Source organism: Psammomys obesus, unplaced genomic scaffold (assembly GCF_907164565.1).
Source record: "Psammomys obesus unplaced genomic scaffold, mPsaObe1.curated_primary_1811, whole genome shotgun sequence".
Classification (NCBI taxonomy): Eukaryota; Metazoa; Chordata; class Mammalia; order Rodentia; family Muridae; genus Psammomys; species Psammomys obesus.
The window spans coordinates 44,609,633-44,634,124 of NW_026596051.1; the positions used below are offsets into that span (position 1 = coordinate 44,609,633).

General features: G+C 39.7%; 1 protein-coding gene across 1 annotated transcript in view; it reads left to right on the top strand.

Annotated features, from left to right (window-relative positions):
- Positions 1–14,463, top strand: part of Dthd1 (death domain containing 1) — a 55,203-nt gene extending 40,740 nt beyond the window's left edge. Inside the window, exons 10-11 of the mRNA XM_055623806.1 lie at positions 8,307–8,364; positions 13,368–14,463. Of these exons, the coding sequence (XP_055479781.1) occupies positions 8,307–8,364; positions 13,368–13,690 (381 nt within the window). The 3' untranslated portion in view covers positions 13,691–14,463. The remainder of the gene's footprint in view (positions 1–8,306; positions 8,365–13,367) is intronic.
- The last annotated feature ends 10,029 nt before the right edge of the window (positions 14,464–24,492 follow it).

A 24,492-nucleotide genomic window follows, 5' to 3' on the forward strand; every position in this document is an offset into this window, starting at 1 on the left:
CAGCTTTGGAATGCAGTCTTGAATGGAAGACTTGCTTTATCTGTTCACCTGAAAATTCCCAGCTCTTGCAAAGCTTCCCAAAGCAGCCTTCCATAATTATGTTGTTTTAAAAGGCTTAGTCGCCTATGAACATGCTGTAACATTTTCCGTTCTATTCAGATTGTGACACAGCTCTTATATCTGCTGAGCAGACAGCACAGCCATCCCTTTACCAGGCTGGATCTGGCTTTCTCTGATTTACATTATTCTGGTTCCCTTGATGACTTATTACTCCCATGCCATTGAAACATTTTCTCTAGAACACAAACACTGTCCAAAAATGCTTATAATGAATGATGTCATTCCCAGAAAATAAAAAGGATATTTTTGTTGACACAGTGTTTATCCTTAACTTTTAAAGTTGCAGGTAGTGTTTTCATTTATTTCTCCAGTTAAAACATAAATTATCTTTAAATAAAAAAAGTAGATTCACATGGTGAGGCAGTAGTTCTCTTTTTAGTACCTTTCTCTGATCTTGTGAATAGAACTCAGGCTGTAACACTTGCAAAACTCCCTTCTTAGCTGAAAATTACTCTTAGGTTCAGAAATCTTGGCTAGCAACAGAATTTAGAAATGCTGTTTTATTTTAATTGCACTTATTTTTAGAGTTTCTTTTTGTTTATATAAGCAAACTTTCTTTTATAAAAGACAACAGTAGTAATTTAAAAAACCATAAGTAATTGCTGTTAATATTTTGAGCACTCTGTGGTACATTATTTCATGCTTGAAAGGGACATGATATAATTCAGTGACTCATGGAAAGTCAGGTGTTATTATTCTTGCTTGCTAAGTGAAGAAACAGGAAAAGAGGGAATATTTTGCTTAAGGTCACAACTCTGAATACTATGGACTTGAGTTGGGTTCTTTTCCTGTATCTAAAACTGCTTCAAAGTTCCGAGAAGTGAAGCTGATATATATGAATACTGAATGCAGTGTAGGAGATCCTGGAATAGCTAAATGAAAAGTTGTACAATAGATTCATTTTATAAACAGGTTTTATCTTACAGTTATAAGTATGGGATCTGAATTTCTTATAGATACTAGCTAGAGTGGTATGTCTGTCATTTTGAACAGATATTTTGGTAAAATTGTTTTTTTTTAATCTATTCTCTTCATTTGTAACATATACATAATAACTACTTTATGAGATACAAAACTGTATTTTGCTGCAGATTACAGGATATAGCTTTTTAGAGCAACTCCTAGTACATGATTACTAATCAAAATTACTGGCTAATATTGCTATTAGGAAACATTATTATCTCCTAAATTAGAGTTTTAAATAGATTCAGGTTTTAAGTCTAGTCTTGCAATATCCTAGCCATATTCCCTTGGTACATTTACATTTGTGAAATAGGCTTGATAATTAGTCAATCTATTGTTTTATTTTTGGAAGGAAATAATGCCATAAAATATAGAATAACACAATACTGATATAAGATCTTATTTGATTGACAATATGATGAACCTATAAATATTGCAGAATTTATATTAGTATTAGTTTTATAACAGATTACTTCTTTCATTAATATTCTCTCTAGCTTGACTAAAATGTAAAACCATTAAAAATTAATCTAATTCACATGTTATAAAACTAAGAAGTTTATAATTATTAGTTACAATAAATACACATAATGCAAATGATAACTATTATTAAAGAATCTTCCACACAAGATAGAGTATAGTAAGAGGCTGGATTAATTTTCTATTGCTGTGGTAAAGTGCTATGAGCAATGTATAGAAAGTTTAATTGGACTTTCAATTTTTTTCATCCATTTTTATTTTTTTATTATTATTAATTACATTTTATTTACTCTGTATCCCAGCTGTATCCCACTCCCTCATTCCCTCCCAATCCTATCCTCTCTCCCTCATCTCCTCCCTGACCCTTTCCAAGTCCACTGAAGGGGAGCAGGGACTATTTCTGACAGGAACTCAGTGGCTGGCTTTTTGACCTCCCCCCCCAAGGGAGGAGCAGCCCTGCCAGGCCACAGAGGAGGACTTTGCAGCCAGCCCTGAAGATACCTGATAAGCTACGGTCAGATGAAAGGGGAGGAGGTCCCCCCCCCATCAGTGGACTTACGATTTTAGAGGTTTAAAGTTTGTGATGGCAGAATGAAGGCACAAAGGCGTGCAGCTGGAACATATCTTTTCACAGTTAGGAGATAGAGGGAGAACAGTGGAGATGGTGAACAGCTCGTGAAGCTTTTTCGTTACCTGGCCATAGTGACGCTTTCTGCAAGTCGACCATGTCTCCTAATCCCCCCAAACAGCCATCCCGTGGGGACCAACTATGCAAACATACAAGCCAATTGAGGTCATTCACATTCAAGCCACCACAGCAGTAGCTACCACAACTGGCTAATGGTGTTTTAAATGATTCTTATAGAAAACCCACGCTAAACATAATCAGACAAATATTAATTACACAATTTTTCCTGGTCTTCTGCTAATCGTGTCACATCAACTTGCATGTATTTTAATAACAAAATAAATAACCTAATCATGAGAAAAGTATGTGGCGAGGTGGTTGAAATGTGAGGAGTGTGAGGTTGGACCAGATGAAGGAATTGTTACTACAAGATATTATATAGGTACCAGCCAAAACATCTTCATGATCAAGTGCCCCAAGATACAACTTACAAACCTTATGACCCTTTTTCTTTTCTTTTCTTTTTTTTTGGTAATATGAAAGTGCTAGTTAGTCATTTTTCTATACAGCATCAATTCTTAAGGAGGCTCAGAAGAGCAGAGAATGTCCGTTATGATATTCTAAAATACTGATTCTGCTCTAGAAACCCCATGTACTGGGATGCTGTAGACACTAAATACGACAGATGTATTACATTTACCAAATTCTATCCATGTAACCAAAGATGCCTTTGAACCTGACTTACCACTCAAAGTACAATTTAAAATAGATTTTTGTTCTTGGATTGAGAGATTTACTTTTATTTCATTGTTTCTACATAAACACTTGAAATCTATGTGAAATAATGATTTCGCTTCTCTGAATTCTGTTTTTAAAGCTTCCTATTGGGTTTTACCAGTTATCCTGGTAGACCCGGGACCCTTGAGTTTTACAGTTTTTAGCCCCACCATCTTCGCTGTGGACTCAACTGTGACCCATATTCAATTGTTTGGGTTGAGAGGGTACAAGGACAACATGATGTCACCAAGTTAATTACCCTGAGGCCAGCCTGCAGTGACTCTTGCTTCCTCTGCATTGTTTTTCCCTTTGTTCTTTCCCATTTTTTCTGTAGTGATGTTGGCTTGGCTATGTATGCACCATCATAATCTCTCTGAAAACACATTACAATAGGTGTGAGTCCTGATATTGAAATGTTAAATTTTTTTCCAGACTAATGGACTGTCAGCAATCATGCTGTGCAATAGCTTAGCTCAAGGCTGCTGTAAGAAACGGGGTAGAGTACCATTTCTGATGCTACTGTGCAGCAGTGACATTGACTGAGCAAAAGTCTCTCCCTACGCAAGCCTCTACTTACATCATAATTACAGATGGAAATTCAGACACTCATTTCTATATTAGAATGTTAGTGCTGCAGAAATGCTTTATATATGCAAAAATGACACCTAGTTCTTCTAAAACTTGTATAAAAAAAAAACAAGTGACTTCTGCTAAGCATACATTATGTGCCAAGAACTGACCTGAGCATGTCATTTAAAATGCATTACACTCTCCCTCTGTCTTCATCTCTATTGCTTATAATTGTTTCATCTCCATTGTAGCAGTGAACAAATTAGGAAAAAATAATTCTAAGGTCTACAAAATAGTAAGATTACTATTATCTATGCATGTATATATGTATGTACGTATCTATCATCTATCTGTCCATTTATTTATTATCTACCTATCTATACATATATTACTATAAATAGAACAGTTTGTGATTGCCAACATACAGAGATAATTAGCATAACAAGAAAAGTCAATACTGGTCATGTCTCAATCTTGGAGAGTCAAAAGACCTACAAGGGGGATGTGGGAGGTGCTAGGGGACATAATGTGAGAGAGATGAGTAGATTTCTCTATGTCAGTTTGTTGAAACTTGCACAGAGAAGCAACTCAACTCACAGAAGTGAACTCAATTAAATTCTTTAGTAACTTTAAGAATTCAGTAAGAGGATTATAGTTACAGAAAGAATAGTCAGCAAGCAAGGGTTGGAATTCTGACAATAGAAGCTAAAACTCATACTTGCTTCAAGCCTAAGTGGCTGTTTTTGGCTTCGGTTTTTTTAAAGAACTTTTTATGAGAGGAAGTTTATAAATAGCAGTATAAATATGTAATACCTGAATATATCCAAATTATTTATATTTTTATGTGGATGTCCTTAAGAGGATTATAGTGAGGTAAAAGCTGTCATAAGTCTTGCTATTCTCTTTTTGAAAGTTGAAAGTGGTGAAGAAATTGTATTCAACATGCCAAAATGTACTATGCTAATAAACAGAAAGTTGACTAGTAACAATAAAAAGTGTCCCTTTAGCAGATGGCTAAGATAACCGAGTGGTACCATTTGAATAGGAAAAACAAAATAGAAAATAGAGAAATAGGCAAGGGAGGCAAGGGGAGCCCTCTACAGACACTGGGACCATTAGAAAGGAAGATTGAATGAAAACATGCAGAAGCTCTCTTGGCTTGGGGGGAATTCTGGAGTCCAGAAAGCTTCAAAGGCAATGCTCCAGGCAAAATAGCACACAGACAAGACTGTGTGCCAGCAGAAAGCGTGCAGGGAATGGATGGGAAGGTAAGCGTAGGCAAGGGAGAACAAGGCAAAGGAGGCTAGCATTAAAAATCCCTTATGATTTCAGGACTGACCACCTGACATATATAATACAGAGATGGTTTTGGTCAAGAATAGGTGTATAAATATATGCATATAATGCCTATTACTAAAACAAAATGTCATCAAATTTGAAGGAGAATGGGAAGAAGTATACAGGAGGATTTGGAGGGGGGAGGAGGATGGGAGAAATGTAATCATTATAATTTCAAAAATTAAAGAAATAAAATCCTTAATTAGAGGGCTGAGTGTCATATGTGTGGAAAAAATCTCTGTATTTAACCATCAGAAATGTTGTCATGTATCAAGATTATGAGAAATCTGTGCCCAAAAAACAACTGGGAGCAGGGTAACCATCACCGATGCATAAAGAAAGAAAGCAACTGAATACCCACATCTTGCCATAGTTTCAGTCCATACAATACTCTTTGGTGGGAAGGAGAGTTTGTTGCAGTATTTATGGAGCTGACAAGATGGCTCAGTGTTTAACGATATGTGCTGCTTAATCAACAGGAGCACAGTTCAGATCCCATAACCTACCCAGGTTGTTTCACAGACCCCTGTGAACCCCTGTAACTCTAGCTCTGGCACCTGACACCGGAGCCTCAAGGGTATGTGCACGTTTGTGTACGCACATTCTCACAAGTGCACACAGACACGCGCAGATATATAAGTAAAAAGTATAAGTAGGTTGACATTTATATTTCAGTTTTTGCGGTCTACCACATAGTTAATACAGCCAAACTGACTTAGCTTGAAGTACTACAATATAATACACATGAACAGGGAACAGGACAGCAGCCTACCACAGAGAGCCTCTTGCCGGAGCCAGCCAGCAGCCAGCAGAGTCCAACGGTTCTTGAGTCGGGAGTGAGGATTATTATTATTTAAATAAACACACAGCACACAGGAAACTTTTTTAAAGGTCCAGACTCGACAGCCACAGCAAAAGGCAGGCTGCTGCAGCAAGCAGTGCAAGCAGCAAGCCTCAAGTCTCTGCCTCCACCCCTCTGTTTCCTAACATTTAGATTTCCCACATTATATTTGCTTTTTGTGAAATCTTAGGTCTGGTTCATGCTCCAAGTCCTCCAAGATCTCTCCTCCAGCTCTGCCCTCCTCGTGCTTTCTCCTCCTGCTTTCTAGCTCCTCCCCTCTTTCCTGTCCTCTGGCTCCTCCCATTGCACAACATTGTATCTAGTTGCTTTATTTGTGTCCTGTTTACACAAGAGTCAGCCTTCTTCTGCAGTAACTGTGGGCCTGTCTTTTTATTGTAGAGTTTCTAAGCCAGAGTAGCAACATCTCAGAACAATGGTTAATTTCCAGGAGGAGTCTGAGGAAGAGGTGTGATCCTCACAAGCTATCCTACCTGCTGTCACAAACAAAAGGAGATGGGCTTGCAAATTCTACCCTCCCTTTAGAGAAGGTCCGGTAAAGCAGTCTCTAGGCTGAGAATTAAATATCAAAGCAGCTGCCAGAGGCACCGCTCCCGACAGCCTCTGTAAAACTTTACTGATCAGGGCATCAAAGCTGATGCTGAGACTCATAGCCAAAATTTGGGCAGAGTGCAGGGAATCTTATGAAAGAAGGTGTAGATAATAAGATCTGGAGGGGACAGGAGCTCCACAAGGAGAACAACAGAACCAAAAATATCTGGGCCCATGGGTCCCTGCAGAGACCGATACTCCAATGAAGGACCCTGCATGGATATAACCTAGAACCCCTGCTCAGATGTAGCCCATGGCAGCTCAGTGTCCATGTGGGTTCCCTAGTAAGAGGAAGAGGGGCTGTCTCTGACATGAACTCAGTGGCTGGCTCTTTGGTCACCTCTCCCTGGCGGGTGGGTGTGAGTGTGGGGGTGCAACCTTTCCAGGCCACAAAAGAAGATGATGCAGGCAGTCCTGATGAGACCTGATAGGCTAGGATCAGATGCAAGGGGAGGAGGACCCCCCCTAACAGGGAACAGGGGAGGGATATGGGGGGGTGGGAAGGGGGAGAGAGGGTGGGACTGGGAAGAGACAAGGGAGAGGGCCACGGCTGGGATACAAAGTTTAAAAATTTTAATAAATAAATAAAAACTTGGGGGCAATGGCAATGTCCTTTTACCTTGGTGCTAGGTCATTTGAAACATGCATGTGGCCACTGGTTCACTCCAGTACACACACACACACCCATACACAGAGAGAAGAAAATTTTGGTAGATTTGCAGGAAGTTGGAAAAACAGTAGAAACTTCTACCTTCTCATCCAATTTTCCTCAAGTCATATCGTACGTGACTGCACTGTGCTGTCAAGGCCAGGAAGGTGACATCAATCCTTGTCTGTATGTAGCTTCATGCCAGTTAACAGCTTCATGAATTGCTCATCATACCATCAAGGTACAGGACTGGTCCATTACAACAAAGACCTCTTTATAGTCATGTATCCTTGATCCTTACCTATCAGCAATCGCCAATAATATTTTCCACATTAAAAAATTTTGTTATTTCAAGAATGTGATCTAAGATAAACCAGAATATGAAACTTTTTGAAACAAAAATTTTGCACTTAGAATAAGAGCCTACGACACTTTTGTTTAGATGCTGTTACATGTTTCAATTTTTACCCTTTTTTGTCTTTCAATTACTTTTCTTTTATATTTTATTATAATATTATATGTAACATATAATATTATAAATATTCCATAATTTGGATCAAGTTTTCACTTATTTAAGAATATCTTGGTCAATTGTAGTTTTGTGTCACTACAAATGAAACTGCAGTGAACTTCTGTGATAAAGATTTTGTGATATGGGTTTTAATAAATCTATGTCACAGAGATTTAGGTGACAAACGCTCCATAGGAACCCTGCTTCTCATACTCTATTCAGTTGTCCAAACCAGGACATATTTGCTTCATGTCTTATGCCATTTTTCACTCTTCCACATTAGCTGTGTACAAACTTTTCTTCAGGTTGATTCAACAAGTAATGACGTAGTATGTGATTAGTTCTGGGAATAATATTAGTTTGAAAAATATATGCATGATAACTGTTTTTTTGCATCTTTTGTATACATCATTCACACAAACCATTGCTCTGCTGGGTACCAAGTCCCCAGTTGAATGCTGAGGCACAGGGCCTGGCCCACATGGATTCTCTGAAATGTTGTGGGTTTGGTATACAGTTGGTGTGGTTCTTTATGTTAGCTGGCTTCAGAGATCATCAATTTTAATTTCAAATCAAGATCATGTAATTTATATGGAGATACGTAAATGTGTATTACCAAGTGTAAATTTCCTGAAAACCGGGGGCTGCTCTTCTTTGCCCTTTCACAGGGAAACAGCTGAGAACATTCACACATGCAAAGTCTACGCTTGCAAGGTGCGTGTTCGTATCTTGTAAATAAGGGTGAGGTTTGGGTGAGCTCCGGCTTGTGCAGCAGTGGGTAATTTTCTCCATTCATTCTGCTTCTCCTTTCTCTGAACAGCATGAAAAAGTAATCAGCCGTCCAAAGAGTACCAAAAGAGTATCTACAGACCCTCTAGGTAAGGAATCTTGGCTTTGTCCTTGTCAGACTACTTTTTATTGTTGTATAGTTAATGAATGTCTGGGTCCTTTTATACTAAAAAAAAAAAAAAAAATGGGAGAGTGACACCACCATTGCTTGAAGGCTACCAATAGACTTATTTGGGAATTCATGTACATACAACCCCAAACAGCATTTGCAAATGTACCTGTAAATAAGCTTACCCTGAAATTCACAGAAATATGAGCTTTAGAAAGTATTCTGGTCAGATTGGCCAGTTTTGTAAGTACACTGTAGTTTTGCACTATTGCAAAATTGTTCGACTCCAACTCTGACCTTCAGTTGTTGATATCTTAGTATTGTCAGTTCAGTGTCACTTAGGTGTCAGTAGATGTGAAAACGAGGTGTATATTCCTTTGAAATAAGAGAGTAGGTTCCATAGGGCAATGCTGAGCGCTTTACAAGCTGAGCCACCAGGCAAAGATTTGCTTGTGGTTATTCATACTTAGTCAGTTTGCATATTAAGTTTGTAGCCACCTAACAAAGGTACACATTTCAGATAGGATTTGACCCTTATATTTTAGCTTTTAAATATGTTATTTAATGATGTTAAATCTATTAATTCTTTAACATGTGCTCGTCAAAGGCATCAATTTATTATGCATACTTTATCAGGTCCACCAGGAATGGAAGAGAACCCTGATTAGCAGTCCTTGTGGATTAGCACAGAAAAGGCAGGCACTCTTGAGCTGCACCGGAGAGAGAGCAGGAATAAATTTCAGTATTGTATATACTTTATGCATATATATACTTTATCAAGTGTGCACTTTTAAAAAGAGAGCAGCTGAAGTTTACAAACCTGAAGTAAACAAAATCTCAGAGTTTATCAACGTTAACTTTTAAAGAAGTTGGTGTTCAAATAAAAGCATAACAGCTGCTATTGTCAATGACCATCAGATTGTAGAGTTGCCCAGTGTTGTTCCTTAGGTGTGTTAAGAAGTTCCAGGTATCATCAGGGCTTCAGATGGAAGGATGATCATACGAGGGATGAGGGATTAGACTTGGGTTGTTGACCTGTCCCATGGACAGCAGGGCTAAGTCTGGAAGATGGAAGGATCTGAGTGGGGTCACAGCAGGGCACTCCAGGCCTGAGCTCAAGAGTAATGCAAACAAAGCACGTCTCACTCTTATTATTAAAGCAAGTAAAACATGGGGTGATGTTTACAGGTAGTTTAGGCAAATACAAGGTAGGGTGCTATACCCTGTTTTTTTTGGTCATGTGAAAAGAACCAAGAATATTCCTCCCATGCCTTTGCCTTTCTCTCGGGGATTCATGTGGACATGCCAGGGCATTCCCTCCATATCTATGCTTTCAATAATTCACTTATCATGAATTACAAAAATCTTTTGAGAAGGTTAACTTCTGGGAGGAACATTCTGCACAGTGCCCCATCCATAGTTCACTGTGTCTTACACAGCCTCCCCTAGTAAGAAACTATAAATAAAACATTTGAAAATTTAAAATGCCAAATTAGGGAGCTTAAATGATGGAAGAGCCTTTTGAGAGACTTATGAAAAGGGACTAATAAGATCAGATCAAACCTCAATCTCTTATTAGTTGTTCAAAAACGAAAATGAGCCAAAATTAAGAGCCAGAATATGAATGAGAATCCTAATTTTGGGCAAGAAGATAGACCATTGTGGTGGTCACTCTGTCACACCACCAATGCTGTGGCAAAATAACTGAAGAAATCGGTTTAAAAGTAAGCAAAGGGGCCTGGAGAAATGGCTCGGTGCTCTTGAAAAGGAGCTTGGTTTAGCTGCCAGCACCCACGTGTCGTTCACAAGCACCGGGAACACGTTGCAGGAAATCTGATCACCCTTTTTGCTTTCTCTGGGCACGAGCGCACATGGTGCGTATACACACACACAGGCAAAACACTAGTTCACATAACACAAAGTAAAGACGTAGAAAATATCTAAAACCTATTTTGGCTCAGTTTTGCTATGACTTTCTGGCAGTAGAGTGCATCCTGCTGGGAGGATTTGGCACAGTAGTCCTGTTCAGCTCATCCCATCGGGAAAAGACAGAGGAAAAGGGAAGACCACAAAATTACAGTGCTCCGCACACTAGAAATTAGACCCAGTGACCTGTTTTTTCTCACAAGGCTCCACCTTCTAAAAATTCTACCATCTTCAAATAGTACTATAGGCCAAGAGACATGGGCACTTGGGGGACAATAGTCAAAATCCAGTCTACGGCAAGAATGATTATAGTAGGTCAACAAGGCTGGAAAACAGAAGAAATATTTATGATCTGTAAAGTTGAGACAGCTAAGCACAACATTTGTAAAATAGGCTTTGAGAAATTTAAATAATATCTGGTGTTTTAGCTTACTCAACCAAACTACCACATTGAAATACAAAGAGGAAACCAAATAGATCAAAAGCCAAATAGCTGGAAAGAAGGAAAGGCCAAAGGTGATGTTTTAAATTTATAAATATGACATCTCAGTTACGTGTTTTATAGCCATAGAGATAAATTCATTTCTCAGAAAGAGATGAACATTTCAGATGTTTTATAGTACATTCAAGAAAAAACAAAGATAAAGATAAAATTATAGAAGGTGTGAAGTATGTTACATAGGGACAGAGGTAAGTAAGCATATATAAGAATGCATAATTTATTGAGGAGAGACATAAGAAATATAAAATATAAAATATAAATATAAAGTATATATATATATATATAATATAAAAATGGGTTGGCAAGATGTATATTATCACGTGTACAATTATTCTCACAAGTACACCACACACAGATATTAAAGAAATATTACATTTAGAAAAAGAAACTGACATGGGAAGGCTCCACTGAGTCACATGGGGAGATAGTTAACAAAGGGAGGAGAGAAAAGAAGAAGAAAAAAAGAAAAGAAGAAAAGAAGAAAACTGTGAAACCATGAAATACTACTACTAATAATAGTGATAATAAACAATGATATGATCCACGGGTATCATAGAAGATACAGACTAAGAACCAGTTGCTGTAAGTAGCAACCAGAATGCCTCGAGGATGGGTTGAGTAATTGCCTTACCTAGAATGTTAAACAGAGCTCCAAAGCAAAGATGCAATAGTGTATTTTTTAAAGGAGAAGCACCGTAGTTTGACATAGCATCAAAATCAAGGTGAGTGGAGCTCTGAGAATGCTTGAGAAAGAGTAGAAACAAAGCAAGGTAAAGAGACGAGGGGCAGATGTGAAAGGGGCAGATGTGAAAGGGGCAGATGTGAAAGGGGCACACATATGACAGCAAGGCGGGAGACAAAATCCAACCAACTGAGGGAGGAGACTGCGAGCAAGTGACTTCTAAGTGGAAGAGTTGACCAGAACCCACAAAAGCAGGTTTGGGTGACGTAGAAAAGCAAACACTGGCTGGGAATGGGTGACGTTGTGGCTTAATGGAAGAAGAAAGGATTCTTTGCTCCTTGGTAGAGAAAATTTTGAACTGAATTTAGGAAAAAAAAGATTTCTAAGTGGACTTGTCAGTATTTCAAATAGCATGAGCGATAGGAAGTAGCATGCCTCCTTGTAAACTAACACAGTTCTCATGACTCTCAAAAGCCCAGGATTAAAATTGAAAAACTGGAAACAATGAAGCTAAAGGGGAAACACGTTTTAAGACCGTCATGGATACAGAGAAGCGAGCCTACCAAGCAGGCCTGGTGCAGAGGCAGGCAGAACTCTGCAGGGCTGTGTGGCTTAAGGGGGATAGCTATTAGTCAAGGGTGGAGGTGTATACTAGGGAGGAGCAGATAAACCCGAGCCTTGGAAGTCGAGGGTGTAGAGGAAAGTGTGATGTTGAGAAACGTGGGCCACAGAGCAGGAGCCAGTTGGGTTGACCGAGAAGAGCAAGGTCTTCCCAGGCTGTAAATGGAGTGATAGTCTACAGCACGGTAGAGTGACTCCTGACCATGGGTCTGGCCCCGGTCTTGATCTTCAGCTATGCAAGGAAAGAAAAAAGAAAGAAATAGACAAACAAATAACAAAGAAAAGAAAAGTGAGGAGTGATTCCTATCTGTGGAGCAGAGAATAGTTAACCGCGAGTTAGCAGCGTGCTGATTTCAGGAGAAGGATGAGGGCCATGGAGAAAGGAAGGCCCATGAAGGCCCATGGACATAAAAATGAGTGCATTACCTGATGCTAGGAGAAGACTGTTTGGAAAACCAGAGAGGATGTATCAGCCCATTCTCCTAAGTAATCTTCAGAGTGCAATTTATGAAAGTAGCAGATGGTGAGAGTGATTGCGAAACGGGAAAACAGTGGCTGTGACGGAAGAGAGTGGGGCAAAGGGACTTTACTCAGAATGATAGTCTGAATTATACACCCAAACCAGCAAGGACAGGAAAATGAAGCCAGAAGTACAAGAGATGAATAGGGGGTTCCCAGGCTTGGTGGGGACTATGCTGACCGTATAGTCAAGATGCTTGCAGATCTAAATGGTGCAAAGGTCAGTGGAAATATTATTGTAAAAGACCTTTTATAGAGATGTACCCCGGCTACCCTGGCTTTGGTGGATATATATGTAATTACAGTCCCGTGAAAACTGACTAGCTGGTGTATTTATCCATCACATTAGTACCAATAAAGAGAAATACCTTTTTGGTACCTTTAAAACGTCCTGTAACATAGTGCTATTCAAACAGTGGTCAAGACTCCGGCAGATTCCGAGTGCCGTCCTTTCCCTAGTATCACTCAATCACACTGTGTGGGCGGGACATAAAATCACCTTAACAAGCCTAGGGACATTAGAAATGCTGAGCCTCCTCCTAGCTGGTATCCTCCCATGACCCTTGGTGTTCGCTGGCAGAGATTCAGCAGCCCGTGGGTAGCTTTCTTTCTCAGAGGCTAAGCCTGAGAGCAGGTACATTTCACGGCTTGCTGGTGAGGAGAGTTAAACGGGCACGTGCCTAAGCAAGCGTCCTAACCTGCCGTCCTTGCCTACCTTACCGTGCCCCCACAGAGGCCCTTTGGGATAACTTGCTTCACTGGCTGGCTGAGGAGCTGTCTGAAGAAGGCGTGGAGGTCCTCGGCGCCTCCCTCCCTCTGCGCCGCAGCACAGTGCAGCTCATCAGACTCAAGCACCCCGACGATCTGATAGAGCAGATCCACGAGCTGCTTTGCTTCTGGAAAAGAGCGCTCCCGACTTCCACGGACAAAATTCGCCTCCTGGCTCGCCATCTCCGCAAGATGGGCCGCGCTGACCTCGCCGAAGAGCTCAAGTTCAAGTGGGAGCATAAGGTGTTCACAGAGCCGCAGGCCTGGTTTGACGCCGCTGCCGAGTGAAGCTGTGCTCAGGCATGGCATGCCTCCTTACCCTTAGAAGCGCTCGCCGAGCGTCAGCCTCTCCGGCTACCGACTGAGGCTGTCCGAAGTAAGACTGTGTGATGGAGAATGACTCTGTAAAATTAAAGTAGTTGTTTCGTGACTTCAAGTAATCAGTTCCAGTTGCAGAGATGACAGAGGGCCACACGAGACAACGTGAGGTCAAGGGGCCATGATAAGCAGTGACAAGTCAGTTTTAGGAAACTGAAATTCTTAAAATAAATTCGAAGTCTGAAACCACTTCACCCACTCACTGAAGTAAGACTGGAGGGGGAGAGGAGAGTGAGTTATACCATATTCTTCTCTTCCTTCCTGTGGTCCTGCTTCTAAAGCTGTGACCCTCATCTAAACTCCTCTCCAAGATGCCACACTCCCCCGGGTTTTATAATTGGCTTTTCTTCTTTCTTTAGAACTGGAGCTGAGACCAGTTCCTTTCAGGTACAGCTGCACTATTCCTTTTCCTTCTCCCATGCGTTCTTTCTTCTATTAAGACAAGGACCCTTTAATTCTTCCTAATCTATCATACCGTCTTTTTCTTGTTGAGATCTCAGACAATACATCTCTGTACCATCACCTCACACTTGAGAAAACTGTCCACCTATATTTTACCAGAATGGGAGTGATGTATACTGTATGTAATTTATAGTGTCAGAAGTTACTGTCTTATTTAATTATATGCATTTTTCAATTCCTTTAAATGTTTTACATGAAAGTTCATCTCATAGCATAGTTAATTTTAGAGAATGTTTAAATAGAGAAATGTGACAGGCATTGAGTTTTTAATATAACTTTATGTTGTTGAAATGCACTCATGTTACTGAGTATGTCCATAGTTTGCTCATTTTTGCATTATTGCTCAATATTTTATTATAAAAATTATCGATATAGTCTTTGTTTGTTTGTTTGAGTCAGGGTTTCTTTGTGTAGCCCTGGATGCCCCAGAACTCACTTTGTAGTCCAGGCTAGCCCGAAACTCACAGAAATCCCTCTGCCTCTGCCTCCTAAGTGCTGGGGTTAAAGGTGAGCACCATCACCACTTAACACATTGTTTATATGTCCCTGTTGTAGATGGACAATGAAATAAATTCAACCAACAGATTGCCATATGCAGCCTTATAATAAAAGTTCTCTGTATACTTTCAGCATCTTTATATATACATAATTCATTCATTCTTTTACCTTAGAGTAGAATGGTAGACTTGCATAATTAATTTTATATGTGTTTTATACCAAACAGGTTAAGAATGATCTATCATTTACATTCATCACCAAGTTCACCAGTGTAAAAACCTACTATCAACATTATTCTGCCAATTATTAAGCACCTTGTTTGACAAATTAGACAAAATTAACCTTTATTATTCAAACTAACAAAACCTATGATGCTTAATCAGAGTCATCTTGAATAACTGGTTGTTTCTGAAGCAGAAAATTCTGAAGTGTTTCAGAGAGAAATAGAAAGATCTTAAATAAGCAATGTATGCTTTGAGAACGTCAATTCATTTTTCAAAAGAGTTATCTATTATGGGCAAAGGTCTAGTTTTCTAAACTACTACTTCTCATAAGGATGTTATGTTATTTTTAAGTGTAACCTGACCTGGCTCATGAATTTCAGGCCATTAAACATCTCTCCCTCTCCACACCATTGCTCAAAGTACCTCTGGAATCTATGGCTAGTAAGTTGTTTCCACCGAGTTCTCCCCATGAAGACAGAAGGGGGGTAAGAAGCTGAATGTGGTACGAAGCAGGCGACTGAATCAACCTTTGTTTGAGGTGGAATATGAATGGGGGGAGACGGAAATCTAAAAGACTTAGGTTCTGAAGGCTCCAAATTCAACTCTCTACCAGTGTTTTTAAAAAACTGATCTTTTTTGTTCAGAAAGATTTATTGTCAGTGAGGAGTCCAGAGCTGTACCATGCAGCATGAGGTTTATTGAAGGTACGGAGTCGTACTTCCCCACATTAAAAGGGCAGCTGTATGGGGGAAGAAGGAAATAGCAGTGAGGTCAATGTCAAGGCTGATGTGGGCAGGGGGATTCCCAGTAGCTTGGCCATGCATTGCTTCTGTAATTTAACCTCTCAGAAAGTCACAGCGTCCTCAGAGATGTCACATCAGTCATTTGATCCTTGACTCACAGCTTCTTCCAGTCTTCTCCCATAACTGCAGAGCTCGCTGGCAGCCCCATCCCCAGTTTATTACCTAACGCACTAAGTGCTTTGCTCTCTGGCTACCACTGTGTTCTTTTGGATCAGCACACCGTGCTGTGCACATACACAAGGCCAATCTCTCGTCTCTTGCTCGCTGATGTATTCCTCTCACACAGAACTCTGTCTCCTGTGGTGCATGCTCAGCTGTGATTGTTTCCCTCTGTGTTACTTATATAAGACAAGGAAATTGCAACTTGAGTTGGTGCTTAGAGGCACAGCTAAAGCTCAGTGTGGAAGATCCTGTTTCAGCTGTTCATGGTAGTGCTTGTGCTGCACACCAGTAACCTGGAGGCTGCGGCAGCACAGTGTCAATTCCAAGGCCACCCTAGGAACGTAGGAAGACCCTGCCTCACAACCAACCAAACAGACACAACAGACACAACACTAGAAGATTCTGTTTTCAAAGATTTTTTTTTCAACCCTGGGCTACTGCCGTAACTCTTCACCAGTCTTGTAGACCCTGAAATTTTGAAAATATTTTTTAGTTTCCCGAATTCCCGGATAGAATTAACGTTCAATGAACTCCATCGGTAAGTACAGCTATAACTTGTCTTTATACAATTACAATTATCTATTGGTGTCTATCTTCTCCCAATCAAGTTGTAGTGTTCTTGAGAACAACCCCTTGATTTTTGTCCATCAGTGGCTCTCAGTTTTGCCAAGAGCATGTCATATAATAAGCACTCAATTCTTACTGGATTAATGAATGAGAAAGTAACCTGAAAAACAAAAAGTAACATGAACATACTGACAGGTCATCTGGACTTTGATCTATCTTTCTCCTCAAGACAACTTTGTGAGGCAGGCATCATGTTTGAAAAGAGAAAAGTGGGCTCAGACTGTAGCAGTCATCCCCACCATTCAGCAAGGCACAGAAAAGCCAGCCACAAATTTAACAGGAGCCAATACTTCCCACACATCATAGCCATAAGGTGTCCCTCCACAAAGTGACTGCTGCTGCCTTACACACTGAGAAACGTTGTTCTCCAAAGTCATCCAATAGAGGAAAAATTTGTCACTTGAAATTGTATCAGTCAGGAAGAAATCTCTTTCTTGCCTGGAGGATTGAAACAACTTTGAGAGAGAAAAGCATTCTCCGTTTACAGCCAAGGTGCCGGCTTTTGTCCAGATAAGAGCCTCTGGATATAGTTCTGTGCATCCATCGCAGGTTTAATGTTACCGGAGAGGTCCATTCTTCACAGCAGACCTGACGCTGACCTTTGCACATGAGCTCTGTTTTGATTTGTGCCCACTGAAATAATAAACTAACTCCCATGTACTAAAATAACTCTGATTTTGTGTGACAGGACACAATCACCCCTTTGATATATGACCTCTTTAACTGAAATAAATCAGTGAACCCAATTTTGTTGTATTCCGGGTGATCCCCTGGTGATCCTTCCCAGTGTATGCCACCTGTATGATCCCCCTGCGATGCACAGAGTAGTTTTTAAACTAGCCTTGTATCAAATCAGCTTGTCCGATAGCTGATACATTTTTCTGATACATTTTACTTGGTCTGTCTTGCGTGGGCACTAGGAAGCACAGTGCCAATGTCCCTCACATGCAGCTAGGTTAGGAATCTTCCTTTCACAGTCAAATAGACTCATACAAACGTGAAACGGGTAGTAAAGTCAGTCTCCTAAGATGAAAACTTGGTTCTCTGAGTCAGTTTTGGACTGAGTGTAGTAATGATCCAGTCCCCCGGGTCATGCTTGTGCCTACAGAAGCTGAAGGGCATTGTCCACTGTATCCTACTTCCTGCCCAGAGCATGCTCTCAACTTTTAATTTTCGTGCTCAGCACTGGGCCAAGAGTCATAGGAGGGAAAAAACAAGACAGGGAAAGCTCTGTCTATGCTGACTACAAAGACTTTTTCCTTTGGAGAGGTCATTTGAGAAGATGTATCAGTTCACAAGGCAGAGCAGAGAGGAGCCCCGGCAGAGATAAGGCGGTGGAGTAGGGAAAGAACTCCTCACCCTGTCCTGGAACTAGAGAGAAACAGGTCTGCAGTGTTAAAGGAAGAGCTGGCTGTGCTCAGGCAGAGGGGCTGACCTCCCAGGAAGCTGGTTTTTACGTAGCTAAAGCGAATGAACATTTCAGTTGTTTCATTTTCAAAAATAAAAGTGTGCTCTGATGTTTGTGTGCCCACTAAAAGATTTAAAATACGGCACAGAGTTTTCAGACTTTTCTTAAATTCATCTGGGAACATTTGTACAGATACTGAGGGTCTCCGCATCCAAGTGACCCAAACCTCGGTACCACATCTGGAAACTTTCCTTTGGAACAGTCAATGCGAGTGTGTGATACAACCACAAGGGGGAACCCACGTCTCACACAAAATTGAGGATAAGCCCAAGACCTTAGAAAGAAATCCGTTTAAGTACTGAAAAAAATCTCGCCTGGTGCCTCAACAATAACATTTTAGAATAAAAGAAAGAATATGCCATATAGTCAGTATAAGTGTAATATTAATTTTAGTTAAATTCAGATCTAATGATAATGATAGTCTTAAAAGTGTAACACTCACTTGCTATTACAAACAAAATATACAGAAATTTTATGTTATAATGGACCTTGTGTTTCTCTAACCAAAGTGATTTAGGTGATAATGTAGTGTAGTATTTGTTATTGGAACAGTGTGCAACTTTTTGAATTTTCTGGGAATAGCAAAGAAAGTTATAATAGATGGCACTAAGAAATGAATATATACCAAACTCCGTTTAATGTCCAATAAATGTTTACTAACTGACTTGGTTCTTAGAAATCAAGAGTTAATCTGTAATTTTTTAAAGATTCTGAGCATATTCTGTTATTATGGTTTGGCAATGATGAAACTGGCTAACATCTATAAAATAAAATACATTTCTTATTATGACGTTAGTTTTATTTGATCGCGTGGTTTTTTAGTATACTATTTTCAGCTGTGATTTTATATTTCCTGAGATTAAATTCTAAGCAAAGCGGAGCACTGGTGCTCTTCTCACAATGCCTCTCACGACTGTAAACCAGTGCTATGGTGGCGGGCACGCTTGAAAAGACAGAGCGGAGTAACAGAAATACAACAGAGAAACAATGGTGGGTCAGCCTGCTTGCTGCCCCTGCTGGGCAGGACAACACGGTCCTGCCGACCCATGTCCTGCTTCGATAAGAGTTTCAAAGTGTACAATGACACGCGAGAGCACAGTTGAGTGAGAATTTTAGGACTACTGAATGGGTCTCTTCTGTTCCTTTCCTCCCTGCTTTGATCACAGCAGCGTGTCTGTAAGGGACGTTTCACTGGCCTCAGTGTTGAGGGGTGTAAGGGACTCACTACCCATGTACAATACATAGGAAATGTGTAGGATAAAGTATGAAAACGCCTTTTGTTGTAGCAGCCTGTCATTATCCCCATGGACTCAGTTGGAATCATTTATCAAGCATGAGGAAGAAAAATGTATGTTGGCTGTTAAGGCTCTGGGTTTTTGAGAAATGTTAAAAAAAAAATGGAGTAAACATGCGGGCTTTAGAAGTAAGACAAATAGAAGGAACATGCAAAGGCTCAAAACTTTCTCATGGCTAGAAACAGATTGCTGTTGGAGTTCTAGGCCCATATGTTTTACTATAAAATATTAACCATACATTTCAATTAATTGAGTGCTACTGTATAATCTTGTAGTGTATAACCTCATTTCATTCTTTTAGTAGCCTTCATTTTGGTGCTATTATTTATCTTTTTTCATGATAAAATACATTTTGAAATGTTCACTTTTTTCAGTTGCCTGTTTCCTTTCTTATTTTTCCACTTATTCACTCATTAATAGTTAAGTAAATATTTATTAAATAGCTTTTTCAACTAAATTGAGAAATTATATTTTTAACTTCTTCTATCTCAGATTCCAAGGTTTGTTTTTCCCCAATTCCGAAAAGTTCTATGGTAGGATGATTTATAAAATTATTTCCAAGATTTCCCAACCTCTTGCCACAAATTATGTGTAATTTCTACTCTGTGAATATACTGAACTTCATGTTTATGCTATATGGCAAAGCTGACTCTAAAATAAGACTATGCTAGTGGCCGTGACTTGGTATCTTCGTATGCTTTGTCTCAGCAGGAGAAGTGGGAGAATGTTGGAACATGAAGGCGTCAGTGGAGGAACTGTCTCCATTCCTGAGACAGAAGACACTGAATGGCCCAAGTCTGAGTGCAGCTTCAGCATTGACAACTCAAATGTCAATGCGACACCAGCCGTACAACGACAAAGACTGGGGGTTTGGCAACAGCCTTCTGCTCTGGCCGCCTTGCTCTTGCCTGGGCCCTACCCCTCTGGAAACAAAAACATAAAGAAGTTTTTTTCTTTTAGAAGTTACGTTGGTCATGGCGTTTGACCAAAACATGCCCACCAAACAGGCTGGAAATAAAGCACTGTACTGGGAATCTCACCAGCTTCCCATGGTTAGTGCGTTCATGGGCCTTAGAAAAGAATCACTACTGAGTTTGCTAGGCGAGCATAATTCCTTACTACATTCTAAATCTTACCCTCATACCCCTCCTCAAATAAACTTTCTTTACAACACATGGACTCTATCACAGGAAAACCTCAACTGTCCATAAAGCAGAAATCAATGGATTACCAGGAGTCCAGCACCAATGCATACATGCACATAACAGCTCCTCTATCCATGGCTCAAGGAACATTGAAGAAGAAAGGGCATAGAGACTGTAAGAGCCAGAAGACCAGGAAGTCTGTTATAACAGTCTCTCCTAGAAACACCTACATAAAAAAGATTGGAACAAAGGTCAGAATCAATGGACACATTAAGGTCAAAGTGAGAACATTTTGTGGTGTCCCAACCACAGACAAAGAGCTGCAGGCAACTAATAATTGGTACAAGAATTAGCCTTTCCCAGGAATAAACCCCCTTATTTGTTGTCCAATGGAGAGGGATCAGCCTTGAAAATATATACACACAAGCAACAAAAACAGTCTGGGCAGGGTGAATTTATGTCGTGTTGTATGCATATATATACATATATATGTTATATATATATACATTATAATAATAAAAAAGAGGCTATCAATTTGAGAATTGGAGAGGCATGCTGTGTTGAGTTAGGGTAGCTTGGAGGCATGATATAATTCTATTTCATTTAAAAACAACATTCTTTAGAAAAGAAAACCAGCTAATACAAACTCAAACAATTTCCGGCGAAATAAAAATTTCACTTCGTTTTGAAAACGTTGGGAGTCTAATTCTATGGGTGCTATTTAGAGAAAGCCTGTGCTTTTCAATCTGTGTTATCCCAGCTAGCAGTTGGTTCTACACTTTGCCCAGAGCCTTGATAAATTGTTGAATTAATGTGCTCTTCATTCCACAAAGCCCTGGCACTCTTCAGGGCTTCCACCACCCCTTCCTAAGTAATATTATCTGTGTAATTGATCAAGCCCCAATTTACTACCAGAATAATCTGTCTCTGGGTCTTAATTTCAACCTTCCATTACATAAAGTGGAAATGTACAGTTAAAAGCCTGTGAAAATATATGCTTTGCTAACATAATTATGAACTATCACTGGGAAAAAATGATGGAGAGTCTTGGGAAAATAAGGGGGTAGAATATCTTGCTTTTGTAGATAAGAAAGTTCAGAGTGTTGGAGTAGCGGTCTATATCCTCAACACAGGGTACCAATCCAGGTTTCTTGAAATCAAGTTCATTCCCCACCCTCAATCGGTCCAGTATTCAGATGCTGACAGTGAACCCAGTGATCCTAGGTGGAAAAGAAAGTTCATTACATCAATATTATTCATCCATATAAAGAATAACTGGTACTTTCGGCTTCTGTTTAGGGATTAAAAACTGGGGAAAGCATTGCTTACATCTGAAGAGCTGGAAGGAAATTATAAATCTTCTTGAATAATGCAAATCTTAGGTTATAGACTGAGCTGAACTTGAAAAGGGGAAGTTATTTATATGGGAAAAGATACGAGCCCTACCCAACGGTGTGCATGGAATGTCACAGATTAGACAAAATGCTGAATGGCGAGTCTGTGGGAAGAGTTAAGGTCAAAATTGAAAGAAAATCGGTAAGTAGTGGAAGGGGTGAAGTGTGATGATATAAAACTTGTGGCAACTGAAGACAAAAATGGCAGCTTGCACCCTTTGAGAGATGTGCTCTGCCCTGCACTGGAAGCTCCCAGCAAAGGCCCGAGGCAGGTGTAACAAGACAGAGCATGTTCTTCACTGGCGGTGCCTGAAACAAAAGATGAGATCACATGAAGAAGCATCAGGAAGCCGCATCTGCAACAAACCACACCAACACTGAACATAGACCAAAGCACATTTGATGCTGGGGAGAGGAAAATGCAGTCTGCCCCGTGGAAGGAGCTGGACATCTGAGTCTGATTACAAGGTATCTGCTAAGGGCAGAGATCACATATGAAGTCCCAGGATATAGTGATGTTAGGTCACTTGAGAAACCCTACCTCGGTCTCTTACTGCCACAGTAAGCATTTAATAGCCAGGGCCAAAGGCTTTGTCTGGGAAGAATCTTGCAGACCAAGGAAAGCAATACACAAAGCTGCACTTGGGTATGATCAGGACATTGGAAGTATCAGAGAACATTTGCTTGGTGATATGGTTAAGGCTTACTACAGAAAAGTTGGGCAATATGGATGGGAAAATGGAGAATTTCGGTGGAAATGGAAACTATAGAAAGAAGTCAAACAGAAGTCAAAGGACAATAATACATACGAAGAATAACATTTGCTTCTATGAGGATTTGAGGTAACAGAGGGAAGGGTAAGAAAGCTGAGGCAAGGTCAGCGTGTGTTGACCACATTGAAAAAAGGGAAGGAAAACACCAGAATTGTGATGTTGAAGAGAAAAATAAACATTAATTACAAAACAAATGTCACCTTGATAATGTGTACATATGATGTCATGAGAAGGATTATTTATTTGACATTTTATTTGAAAAACCCAGAACCATGTATAGTAGTATGAAAACATAAATCAAATCCCAATTTAAGAGGCATTGTATGAAATACATTAAGAAAATTCTTCACTATTTGACATCTGACAAGGTCAAAAAAATGAAACTGGGAAGTCATCTTAGAAAAAAAAAAGTCTAGTGTCACATGAGGACTAAATGCATTATGTGGAGTCTCTGTAGGATCCTAAGGAATTATAGATTATCATTATTTCAGTCTCAGTTAATTTGTGATACTAAAATATACAACATCAAATTAAGATGTTGACAAAAGGGAAGGTCCAGTGTCAGGGATGTGGAGGAAAGGTGACATTTTCTTTGAGACACTATAACATTCTAAGTATTGATAAAAAAATTGTCAGAAAGACTTTTTCTCTGATCATACACATCGCCTTATGTGGAGATCAACGAGGGTGAATCCTTTGATCTCTACTAACACTGAGTAAATCTGTGTAGAGCTGGGGGAAAAAAGAAATAACCAAGGATCATTTTATAGGACTATTCAAATCCCTTACAAATCTATTCAATGATTCTGAGGCCCAAATGATATGTATTTCTTGGTGAAAGAAGACAGGTGACTTTAGAAAACCCCAATATTATGGTCTTGATACACTAACGTTAAGAAGTTTGTTCCCAAGCAGGGGCACTGGTTTGTGAGGTTGTAGAACTGAGCTGGGACCATGCCAGAGGAACTATGTTAGGGGCCTTAGGGACGTTATCCCTGGCTGCTTCCTGTATCTCTCTTCATGTGAGTGGGTGTTCTCTATGACTTGTTTTGACGGCCATCATACTTTGTCCAAATGTATCTGACTAAGTCACATGGACTGTATGAACTCTTTGAAACACTGTACTAAAATAAATCTCTTTCTCCCTTACTATATGATAATTATCGTGAACATAAATCACACGTGCCTTGGAGAAAAGTATGAGCTTTGAGCTTCCTAATTATTTGCTCACTATTTGTATCGGGATTTACTGCTTAGCCTAGTTGTATAAAGAAATATTTGTTCTTTTAATATCAGACATAGAAACGTTTAAAAGATAATTTGGGCCTGAAAACTGTAGTTAACTTGTATTGACATCTTATATTTTATAATTACATGTTTTGCCTCTGTTATCAATTCTCATTAAAAGAAAATCCGTGTTTCAGTGTTCAAAACTTGTAAGTAAATTATTGTGTCTGGCAGAGAACTTTGAAGATATGTTGAAGCGAGGGACCTTGAGCTGGGTAAAGTGTCCTGGTTTAGGCAGGTAGACTCATTCTAAACACTGAGCCCTTAGCCATGGAGACCCTTTTCCACCTATGGACAAAGAAAGCAATGTCAAAATAGGAGTAGGATCAGAGAGATGCAATTAAAAATGTTACAATTTGAGCAATCTCCCAGTGAATGAGAGTGTAGTGGTAGAATTTATGCCACAAAATTAGCAAATGAGATAAATGAGGTATTTCCCTACACACACTGGAGACAGTTTAGTATATTCCAGCATGGACTAGTAACCGTTACCTTGTGGTATTTTCCAATAAAATCATGTGAAAATAGAAATATGGAGAGTTTGAATATCTTACCAAAAAGGTTGAATCAAACA